The sequence below is a fragment of the Lissotriton vulgaris genome, chromosome 10 (genome assembly GCF_964263255.1).
Source record: "Lissotriton vulgaris chromosome 10, aLisVul1.2, whole genome shotgun sequence".
Taxonomy (NCBI): Eukaryota; Metazoa; Chordata; class Amphibia; order Caudata; family Salamandridae; genus Lissotriton; species Lissotriton vulgaris.
This window is the reverse complement of record NC_141698.1, coordinates 963,283,788-963,296,367: the sequence shown is the minus strand read 5'-3', so window position 1 is coordinate 963,296,367 and position 12,580 is coordinate 963,283,788. Positions and strand designations below refer to the sequence as shown.

Below are 12,580 nucleotides of genomic sequence, written 5' to 3'. Positions count from 1 at the left end.
CCCATAGATAATGCATCACTTTTGGGTAGAAGGAAACTGTACAACAAAATGCGACAAGTGCCGGAAAACCATAAAATGTTACCAGGGCCTCACTGGTCTTCATTGTGTTTGGTGCCAGATCACTGTAAGTAAAAAATGCACAATAATTGTCATGGTGGATAAAGGATGTTGGTTTATGGACTGTAAGCACTGTGCCTTTGTAGAGATGGCTGTTTGTGCCTGGAAGAGGACGTGCCCTTTGTTTCAGAAATATCCGTTTTGGAAGGACACCGACCTAACAATTTGAATTGCATTTTTGGGATGCTGCTTTTTAATGGTGCAGAAGAGGGGGTGGTGATGAACAGAGTGGCTGAATTAAGCAGACCACTCTTACCCAGTCCAAAGATCAGGGCTTGATCCATCACCGTTTTTTAGCTCACTGCACCATCCCAGCTCAGAACCTGGCTACATGCAAATTAGTCTGTTCCTGTCCCAGTGCATGATGGGAACAAGATACATCATTCACTTTTACCTCTTGGGTTACATTAGCCAATGTTAACCACAATCTTCTAAAGTATTCACAAACCAATAGTAATGGCATCATGGCAACCATTAAGAATTCAACTCAATTCTCAAATAACTGTCTGTATGTGAAAGCATTGATGATTTTTGTTTGATAACCTTGGTATTTAGTTGAACCTCTTTGAACAAAGTACACAATCCAATGTAATGTAAAGGTCCAAAAGAAGTAAACATTAGAAATGAGAATGTAACTTAAATATCACTAATATTACATCCACAAATGCTACTTTGTTTTGAAATAAACACAAGCAATGTACAAATGTATTGCACAAACAAATATACAAGGAAGCTTAGATGTCTTAACACCCTTTTAAAATGCCCCACATTGTCATCTACCCCAGTTGTCTCTGCATGTGCTTACGTTCAGAATATTTTGTAGCCTGCGTTCATAGTTTTTGTCTTAACTCCCTTACTCAATACCAGTTTGCTTGATATTGAAAATAATCTGTGGATTCGACTTCAAGTTCATTGTCCACATGTTGTGTGCTCACGCTGACTGAATACAGCCAATGTGGAAGCTCCAGCTAAATAGGAAGTTCATGATATGTGAGAGTGTTTTGAGCTTTCAATCCAAAAATGCCCATTAAATGGACAACAGGATCTCATTTTGGCTTTCTGTTAAAAATACCCGTATTCATTCCCACCTCCCCAGAGGGTGTTCTCTGTATGTCTTCTCGGAAAGAATGATCCGTCGTGAAGAAGAAAAATAATTCCCCTTAGACTTCCCTGACTTTGTTAGATGATGAATAATGTTATGTGAACTGTTGTGCTGGAAAGACTTCCTGTTACAGATTTAGTTATAATCATCACTGACCGCCAAAAAAGATATACTAGTGGTACGAAAAAGTACTGGCAAGGAAATACATGTCTGAAAATAAACTTTGTTTGGAAAAGCATAGAGGAACAAATGTATCTACGGAAGAAAACAGTTTGCAAAATATTGACATTTAACTTTGGTCTACAGTAGAAAAATAAAGGAACAGCACAGCTTTTACAGAAGTAACAGTCATGACTGAATATGCAAATATAAATAGTTTAGGGCAGCAAAATCAGCTAAAATACACCCAATTGCATTGCGATCAACTTTGAACGTTCATAGAGTCGCTGACATGTTAGTTTACTTGCTAGCTTGAGCTGGGTATGTTTCAATTGAAGTAAAGAAGAGAAAAACATTATCCCCCTAAGCACTCCAGCAGGCAAAGAGGACGCTGGAAAGAACAGTCGCAGTGAAAGTGTAGCAACATTTCTCTAATGTAAATTTGCTGCAATCCACAGAAATAAGATATCAGGGGGAATGTAGGCTCAGCATGGAATTGTGTGTCAATTACATCCTAGGTGTCTTTTTTTGACTGTACATCTGAGAAATGTCATTGTGAAAGCGTGCTCCTTATGGTGTACCTGAATTTCTGAAAATTATTGATTATTGATTCACGATGTACATTCAAAAATAATTTTAAAAAAGTATTATTTTGGACCCCATTTTTGTAAACGTAATAGTATAACAACTAGGAAATATGTCAGGATACAAATTGCTCTGTTCACCGAATGGGCTACTGAGAAAAAGCAAGGTGCTCAAGAGGCTGTGTATCTGACCGTGTTTTAAATCTTGCCAAATCATTTATCAGGGACACTTCATAGGTGGAGACTGAGATAGAGGTCTTCTTTGCCATTGGCACTAAGATCTTCAAAAATACCTTAGGGAGCAGGGATTCAGCGCTTATGGGTTATTTTAAAATAGTTGGAGATATGCTGCTATGATTGAGTCCTCTTGTGCATCATGTACCATCTTGCCTTAGACACATTGGTTGCAGACATCCCTGAGAAACGGTACAACATAGGCTACTGAATACTGAGGAGCAACGAAGAAGAGAGACTGGCCCTTAGTTTAATCACATCAACATTTCTGTAGTCTAATAACAGAGTATCATAACCAAAATATCACCTGCGGTAAATATGATCTCCCGAATATAGGGCCACATGCATCATTGTAAGGTTTTGCGATTCCTTATTTGTGATTTTTAGGGAATCGCAAATAAGGAATCGCAAAATGGTATGCATGATTTTATTCGCATAATATTTGCAATTCGGTAAAAATCGCAATTTTTACCGAATCGCAAATAATATGCGAATTCCTAATTGCGATTTCGCAAATCCCATTGATTCCTTTGGGCCAGAAGGCCCATAGGAGTCAATGGGAAGGCATTTACAAATTGCGAATTTGAAAATGCGATTCGCAATTTGTTAATGCATTCCAAGGGTGCAGAGGGGGGTCCAAAGGACCCCCCCCCCGCACCCCAGAAATGTATTTTAAAGTGCATGTTTCACACACACATGTCCTATGGACATGTGTGTCTGTAACATGAAGTTTAAAAATTGCATTTTTGAGCATTTACATAACTTTTCGCAAATTACCACGAGGTTCAACCTCGTGGTAATTTGCACCCCCTAATTGCTAATTCGCAATTTCAAAAACAATCATGCATTGCTTTTAAGGAATCGCAAATTTGTGATTCCTTAAAAGCAATCGCATTTTTGGAAATCGCTAAAAATAGCGAATTTCACAAAAATGTATGATGCATCCCAAAAACTTATTTAGGAATCGCAAACGGCCGAATTTACCGAGTCGCACCATTTGCACTTCCTAAATAGGTTGATGTGGCCACTAATTTTCAAAAGTTGTGCTATTTGACGTTAATAATAAACAATCTACACCCATTGAGCAGATGGTTTTATAAATGTACTTCTGTCACACATTAAATTTTTCTACTAATGCTCTGACTTACAAACATTTCTGCATAGTATAGTAATGCAGCCAGGGTGCCAGAATAATGTTTGCACGTGTGGTGTATGCAACTGAAAATAAAATTGTTCTAGTGGTACAAAGAAATGAGTACAGTATTGGCATAGTGCAATTTTGGCCCAGCCTAGAAGGCAGACACATTACAGGTTATATGGGATACATGTATCAATATTGTAAGGAAATGCACCTTTTTGCATATTCATCCCCAGCTTTTGGATTGATGCTGCTGGTGTTTCGGCACTGAGGCATGCCAACCGGACCTCAGTGCCAGTGTTTAGCCCTATACAAAAGTTATGCTTAATTGGATACACCCAACTGACAAGGAAGGACTTACTTTTAAGTCCCCAGTATATGGTGCCAAGATACACACGGCATATAAGGCAGAGTGCTCACACAGGACTGCAGCACTGTTTGTGTCATCCTGCGTGTGACACAGATAAAATGGACCCCAGCCTGCCACTGCAGACTGACAGGGCAGTATGTCACTCTGCTAACTCGACTATGCCATTACACCTAATGGCAAATGGACAACTGCTCTTTAGCAATATATGTAAGTCTCCCTTAACCCCTTCTATGCTGGTGATGGAACCAGTCCGTCTCCAGCCACGGACGAGCTGTACTAATGACGGATTGCGGTTTCGCGCCTGCGCTGAGCGTTGTATTGAGCGGGCGGGGCCCTGACGGAACCACTCCGTCACAAGCACAGCACGCCCGAGGCTCGTGACGGAGCGGTTCCGTTACAAGCATGGGAGCGCCGCCCCCCCCCAGCGCTGCAGAGGAATTACCGCCGCAGCCAAGGGGTTAAAGAAGTCCTATGGTAGAGACCTATATACTATTAAATAAGACATATCTTTTAATATACTTTACCTGCAGCACTTCTAAATTGCAATTTTGCTGGGGAAGTTTAGGAGCCCCATTGGCCAACACAGGGTTAAAGGGTTTGCACTCCAACCTGTCTAACTCCTTAATGGGGCAAGCCAACAAAGTCAAGTAAGGTATCAAACTAATTGGGACATTAAACCCCACCTGATAGCCAGGTCAGATTTAAGGTCAATATTAAAGTTAAGCAACTTTAAAAAGTTGCTACCCTGCACTCCATCTAGTACAGTGGACTCACAAAGGTCAGAGCACATAGGCAGATTTCTGACTGCCTGGGGAAATGTGTGAATGACTACCAGGCCCAGGAACAAAAGCTGTTGCCGCAGAGCGAGGTGTTACCTTTTCTCCTAGGATGGCCACTCAGGGTGTTAGCCCAGCCGGATATGGTTGTCCAAGCTGGGCCAGAACACTCCATCAGCAGCAGGCATTACCCCCCTGCTAGCCTACTCCCCCACCATCTTCAAGTCTCCGGGCCAAGGAGCTGCTGCACTTGACAGAATTATGCAGAGTTACTGACAAAATCTGACAAAATCTGTGGAGTTCCGCAGACAAGTGGATTAACTATAATTAAATGTGTGCGGGCAGGCAGTCCAAATGCTAAGCATTTGGACTGCCTGCCCGCAATGCTTTCCTGCAGCATCCCTGCACATGTGAATTGAGTTGCCTTCATTTAGTTAACCCAGTCATTTGGTGCTGGCGTGAATAGGTGTTCAGAAGTGCGTGATACATTGAGGGGGTTTCCCTCTTCCCCTACAGCTCTCGTTTACTGCGCAGCAGCTGCATCCCTGCATCAGAGCCTTCTCCTGGTCAAAGCTGTGGCATTCCAGTCTCCACAACAACCAGAGAAGGGCCAACTGCTCAGCACAGTTCCATTCACAGTCAGACCGGGGGCTCGCTCAGCTAAGGGGTATGCAGCTGCTCCTAGGCCCAGAGACATCAGGATGGTAAGGGAGTAGGGAAGAAGGGGGTAGGGGGTGAGGCGTGTTGCTGACTGTGTCCCGACGTTCAGTTCAACATGCACACATCCCAAATCGATTCTCACTGCAGGCTTCTAAAGTAAAACAAAGTCTGATGTTCAAAAATAATAAATAACTGCAGTGTGCAACTACTGCAAAAAAACTTTTTGCAAGTACCTCGCCTAAATCCTGTGCAAAGCTAAGAAGGATCTCCAGCTGGCATTTCTTTTATGGGTCCTTTAGGCAACCTAAAAATAAATGCTTATAAGTTCTAATTGCTGAAAGTGCCAGAGCTGTTGATTATTTTTAGCTATTAAATGATATCAGTGTTAAAGTGTCTGTAGTTTCAATCGCATCTGGGCAACGGTACTCACGTGTGTGCGAAAGCAAAAACTTAACAAATCGAACTGAACTTGTGTACTGGAGCAAAGTTAAGATGCAGATATGCTTAGAAAGTACAATAAAACAAATATAATGCTCCTTTTTAGCAAAGCAGGCGAATTGACAAAACTCCTCAAACTTCGCCGGGGGAGCGTTTACTGCCCACCACTACTGTGAATGTGTATATGAGCAGTTGTGTGAGAGGGAGGTGGTATATGAGAGGTTGTATTGGGGTGTGGGTGGGTATGTGAGTGCTTCTTTGGATGATGTCATCCATGTTGTCATCAGTGATATCACTGGCCATGTTATGAGTAATGTAATATGGGTCATGTAGACCTTACACTAGTGAATACAGCTAGTTGTCCTAGAAAACCTTAGAGTAATGAAAAACGAATTTAAAATGTTTTCACTACCAGGGCATTTAAAACTTAAAAGTGCATGTCCAATTTTTTAAGTACACTTTGCCCTTCCCTATGGGCTGTTTATGGCCTAGTGATAGGGGTGGCTTATGTGTTTTAAAAAGTGAAATTTAGGGCTGGCAAAAGGTTTATTTTGCCAGGTCGAAATGGCAGCGTAATACTGTACACACAGGCTGCAATGGCAAGCCTAAAACAAGCTTAAAAGGCTACTTAAGGGGATGGGACAATGAGTGCTGCAGGCCCACTAGTAACATTTATTGTCCATGTCCTGGGTACATGCAGTACCACTTTACTAGGGACTTACAAGTAAATTAAATGTGTCTATTGGGTGGAAGTCATTGTTACATTTTAGACAGAGAGCACATGCACTTTAACACTGGTAGGAAGTGGTAAAGGGCACAGTTCTACGGCCAGCAAAAGGGAAGTCAACAAACACAGGAGGATTGAAGGCAAAAAGTTGGGGGGAAACTAAGCCAAGGATATCATGTCCAACAAAGAACACTTGCGTACAGAGTAGTCTTCCATGCTGCCGTACAAACATAGATCTCCTCTGCTGTTTTTGTCTTTCCCCTTTAGAAAGAGATTTCCTGACACAGCCAATCTGCAAGGATTCCTCTCTAGATTTCTCAAATCAAGGGTTTTCTACAATGTATGTGGGATTCAGTTTTCATCTTCATCTCCCCTCTGTGCTTCTGGATTACTGTTGTGTTTCTGCCTGAAGGGTTAGATTGGTTAGAGCATCACTTGTGGCTGGGTGAATACCCACCAAATGAAAAACATCCGTTAAGTCCTCATAGAGACTAATTTAAAAGGTTGCAGAGGTGCACTCATTTGTCATTTGGCTTCTGCTCATATTTGATGGAAATAACTGGTATGTAAAAACAATTTGTGCAAATTTCTGTCACAAAGCAAAATGCCCCATGAGAGGAATAATCTAACAACAATTGTAAATTGTTTAATTTTTGGCCATCTAGTTCTAGTATGAATTAGAAGAGTGCCTTGGGTTAATGCTTCTCTTGTTAAATACACATTATAAAGGTCTCTTTAGGTATGTCTAAAGGAAATGCTTGCAGTCAATGCATGAAATGTAACCTATATTGAACCATGAAAGACCAACTTATGAGAATTGCCTCCACTCTTATCAGGAAGATTCAAAATCATTCGTATTATGGTAGGATTCATTCCAATACTGGCGATGACTGCTTTACTTGGCAGGGTCATGGGATTTTCTGCTTCTGATATTGCCAACAAATGACAGATCTTGGAGCATATCTCCTATTTTGTAATTCAGTAATCTTACTCAGTGGAGAGCTCCTTTCTAGTATAGATACATCCAAATCCTCTTTTATTTTATGAATGACTTGCACTAACATCTGGATGGTATTAAGATCAGAATCCATACTAGTAAATTGACACTCGCAATCTGTGAGGCCCTTGCTGAATATAGGAAATGGGGTATAAAAACTTGATACTAATCGCTCAATGCCTTCATACCAAACGAGATATTCGAAGCCTGGTTTGTTGTAATTTGACAGGAAAGCTAGTACGCTCTATTGGGGAGAATGGGCTATGGCACTAGGATAGAGGAAAACCAGTGACAACTCCATAGATTGGATATGGCATTTCAGGCAGGCGTCAGTGAATAGGTAGGTTTCCTCAGACCTGAATTCACACAATCAATTTATGAAATGGAATTCTTGATTAAAGACTAGACGAGAATGATTAGAATGAGTAAATAGGGATGAATAGTCATAGAAGATACTTACCAGGTCTCTCAAGATTAATTCCAGTAATGAGCTCAAGGAGAATGGAAATCACTCTTGTAAATTGGAGAACCTGGAGGTCTTGAGAATTGGTTTGTTTTGAAAAGGATTTATAGAGTGCAACAGATGCAACAAATGCCCATTGTAGTCTCGGTAGTCCAATTCAGCCAGAAAGCAGTTTATCATAATAGCAAGCTGGGAGATCTCCTTATAGGGTGAAAAGCAAGTTCTTTAACACTTTTCTAAAGGCTTTTCTAAAGGGAGTGTGCACTTTTATACAAGTAAGATGATTAGGAAGCAAGTTTCACAGTCTTGCTGCATTAACCGAGAAAGCTCTGCCTCTCCATCTCTTCTTATGAATTCTAGGCACTGTCACCAAATTAAGTTGAGCTGAATGAAGATTTCTCCCAGGGATATACCAGTGACACATCAGCTTGATTCCAACCAGACTGACCTGGTAAATGGCCTGGTGAACTATGAAAAGAGCTTTGAACAAAATGCTCTTTTTTATTGAAAGCCAGTGCAGATCGTGTAATCCCTTAAACACCAAATGCCATTTTCGAATATCCAAAGTAATCCTAGCCAACACATTCTGCCCTAACTGCAGTTTTGCTTGGGGGCTGTTGCTGATATCTAAATAAAGCTCATTACAATAGTATATCCTTGACATGACCAAGGCCAGAACTACTTGTTTCCTTGCTGAGAGGAGGATGAAAAGACAGATTTTCTCAAGCATTTTAATAAGCCAGAAATAAATTGACGAGGTGCAGTAGGTCTGCCGGTCCAGTGAGAGTTCGCAGTCCAGGAATAACTCTAGATTCTCTTTAGGGACTGGTAAAGTACCTACTGCATCAGGCCATCAGTTCATATTCCAGACAGAGGCTTGTGTTCCAATGAACAACACCTCAGTCTTCTCCCCGTTAAGCTTCTGGTAGTTTTTTTTCCCATCCACCCTGCTGTCATACAATAGTTAAAGTTATCTGTGGTAGCTGCTGTTTCTTTTGAGATCAACACGATATGGGTGTTTTGGACAACCACGACTGATTGTAGACCAAAGGAACGTAGGATCCTGGCAATTGGGAAGATGTAAAGTTTCAAGACAGGATCAGAGCAGAAACCTGCCCTGCATCCATTAACCGCCTAATACAGTCTGTAGCAGACACCAGTGCTGTTTCAGTGCAGTGGTTTTTCCGGAACCCAAATTTTAACACGTCTAACCAACACTGCTCTTCCGCATACTCAATCAAGTGGCAAGTGAGATGTTTCTCCAAGATCTTAGCTGGGATGGGAATAGAGGAATAGGGAAGTAGTTTCTAAGGTCATTGGGGTCCAAGTTGGGCTTCTTGAGCAGTGGCTTCACTACTGCTTCCTTCCACAATCATGGCTAGCACCCAGGAGAGATGGCTTTATTCATAATAGATGCAAGTGTGTGGGCTACTAAGCTGACCACCTTATGCCAAATTTCTGGTGTACATGGTGCAATGCGGGAACCTGGCTTAGTATTAAGAAGGTGCAGGTAACCATGATCTGGGGTAAGAAAAAGAAAAACCATAAGCATATTTGCATTTTTTTCCTTAAGGTCTGATGATTTAAGAGATTCTGACTTTAGCTGTCTGCTCAAAGACAACAAGTATGCAACTCCTAGTTTTGACGCTTCAAGCGCTTTATAAATGTTTGCAAATTCAAATTGAAAGATGTCAGCTAGCTGGATGCATAGCTCTTGTGGGCCTTTGGTTTCTGGGGTAGCCAGGGGTGTGGATAACTACAAAACAATTTTAAAGACTTCTTTTGAGGACATAATTGCCTCAATCTGGTTGGTACAGTAAATAATCATTTTCTTCTTTAATAGCTAATTTATATTCTCTCATCAGTATCTTGTAAGCTGACCTTTCCTGCATCTCATAGCTTTCCAACAGGGACACTCCTGGTAGCGACATGCCTGACTGAGCAACCTCAGTCCATCTGTAAACCATGGGGTCATAGGCAATTTTCTTCTCAGCTTGACTTCCCTTATGGGCGATACTTTATCCACATCCGCACACAACTGGGCTGAGAAATCCTCCACCCTTTGTCCACGTCCTCCTGAGCAACAAATGGCTTGCTACGTAATGCAATAGCAAGAGATTTTTCAGAAACCCCTTCTAGTCCCTCCTGAGGGTCTTGCTGTTGACAAGTGTGTCCGTCTCATGGAGAAGAGGTAATGTGAGTGATCAGCTAAGGGGAAGCACAGACTGAAATGACACCCATGGATTTAAGGTAGAAAATAGCGTCTAGGCTATGTCCTGCTACGTGGGTGGAGACCGTGACAAGCTGGTGCAGCTCAATGCCGGCCAAAGTCTGTGATATAGAGTGGAGGGCTCCAATTCAGGAAAACACCAAGGAGGTAGTGCTGGTAGATGTTCAGGCAGCATCAAGGAGTATACAAAGTACCAGCTCAATTCAGAATGCATAGATGAGCACAAACACAGTGGTAACTTAAGGAAGAGAAGGTAATGAGGATATAGAAAAACACAACATTAAAGGAAAACAAATGTGTGATTTAGGGGAAAGTTGGGTAAACTAATGCTGGAGGAATCATGCAACTAAGCAGTTTGGAGGCAACCGGAAATCTTCACTGTTACTTCTTATGTTTCTTTGGAAGCACCCATTTCCCCTCTAATCCTTGATCTGAATTTATCTGTGATTGATCTGACCCAGAAGGCTCAGCTAGTCTCTCTGTGCCACAGCCACCACCATTGTACGTTCTGCAGTCTCCATTCAGTGTGCATCTTGTCTTGCTTTAATTTACTGCCTAATGAATCCCAGGCGATATACATATCATTTAATCCTGCATTCCTCAAGAATCTCTTCAATTGATTCCTGGCACCTTTCAGTAGAAGCAGATAAATAACGTTTTTGAGCAGATCATTGGATGCTGCCATTCCAAAGCAGGATTACTGTATTGAAGGCAGTGCACTCTATGGAGGAATCAATGCTCAACTGACCAGATGACTCCAGACCATACAAAACCTAGTGGCCAGGCTCACCCTCATCCTCCCACCCCACATCTGAAAGACATACACTGGCTCCCAATCCACAAACAAGCACTCTTCATACTCCTCACAAACACATGCAAATATTTATATAGCATTGGCCTCACATACCGCATGAACTTCTACAGACCTACCAGACTCCTCCGCTTAGCTGGACTCCGAATCACACACACACTCTGCATATGAAGAACCAGATCCAGCAGTCATACCTTCTTCTACCTCACTCCTAAAGCCTGGAACGAATTGCCCCTGAAAATTATAGTTGCCTCCTCAGTTCTTAAAATACATAGGAAACTGAAGACCTTCCTCTTCACCTAGCCTGACCCTGGTACAGCCCATACAGTTTCAGGTTCAGCACCAGGATACCCTCACTGATGAGTTGTGCGCAATAATAATTCATATAACATAAAATATTAAAAGATCAAATTATTAGTCACATTTTGTGCCCAAGGTGTCTTTGAAGAGCCTAGTGCTAAACAGAAACAAGATATGTTATTGACTTTCTTGGATGGTTTTAATACAACCTGTTTTTGAATAGTTGTGAGGATTTTATATTAGCTTTTTTGTTCTAATTGAACTTTGATGGTACTGTATTGGCAAGTAGCCACATATAAAATGGAAACTTTTTTGTTAGTGCTCGATGTGTTAGCAATTCAATCTTTTGTTTCCCAATTCTGGGATTTTGATCTCTACACCACACACTTGTTTTTTCACCTCATATAGTACAGTGCAAAGATGCTGAGCTGGCTTGACCTTCTCTATTTTATCTGGTATCTATCCAGGAATATAATGTGAGTTTTTTGTGTTTGGCTAACTGCTTTTGGCTTTTTTAGTTCTCACTGAAGTTTTATAAACTCATTTTCATGCTTCGACTTCAGATGTCTTTTCCTCGAAAAACTTCAAGTACAACTTTCCTGCTAAACTATTTCTCAAAGAGTTTCCAGGTTGCCCTCCTAGTTCTGAGTTCTTTCTCTCTGTGGTAGATGAGCAGGACACCTACACTACCAATCCCCTGGGACTGCCCACCAGTGGGGGGTTCTTTGTGCAGACAGCATCTCCTCTCTTATGCCCTGGAGCACTTCCCCCCCTTTGAGGCATCACAGAACCTACTAGGCTTTACCTGAAACCCCCTCCCCTTGAAGTTGGATTTCTCAGGCCCTCTCCTTGCTCAGATTTTGGTGGGTCTTATGATGACTCTTTCTGTTTCTGATCTTCTTTCACCAGAGGAGAGGGGGGGTGCTGTCATCCCTTCTTCTGATCTCCCTTCTGGTGCTGATTGAAAACCTGGGTTCTCAACCACTCATCAGCTAACTCCCCCAGCGCTATGGGGCTAATCAGCCTAACGCCCACTAGGCACTGGCATAACTTCTCTTGTACCCAGTGAGTCAAGATGTGCTCTATGAGAATTCAAATATACAACCTCTCATGAATACTCACTGTGTTACCTGCCATCCAGCCCTCTAGTGTCTTCACTGAGGTATCTACAGAGGACTGTGTGTTAACTCTCTGGGAGTCCCTCAACTTTGCCCTGCACTGCTCAGGGGTCATACTCACGTTCTTGACTAGACATTTCCTCAAGTATGGGTAGGATTCTGCCTTATCCCCTTGTAGGGTCAGGAGGCAATCCCTTTCAGCTAATGGAATCAGGTACCACAGGAGTGAGCCCTAATGCTTAGAGTGGACCATTCTCATGAAGGGCTCTTACAAATGCAGTCAGCCATTTATCTATGTCACCCCTAGACATACGTGGGAACTATTCCCTTGGAACGACTGGGGTTAAACCCAGCAC

At 42.0% G+C, this 12,580-nt stretch overlaps 1 protein-coding gene across 3 annotated transcripts in view; it reads left to right on the top strand.

Annotated features, from left to right (window-relative positions):
* DGKB (diacylglycerol kinase beta) overlaps positions 1-12,580 on the top strand; it is a 1,765,597-nt gene that overhangs the window by 468,420 nt on the left and 1,284,597 nt on the right. For all 3 annotated transcript variants that reach the window (XM_086941963.1, XM_086941961.1, XM_086941962.1), the window contains one exon: positions 8-124. In XM_086941963.1, coding sequence (XP_086798089.1) covers positions 8-124 — 117 coding nt within the window. The remainder of the gene's footprint in view (positions 1-7; positions 125-12,580) is intronic.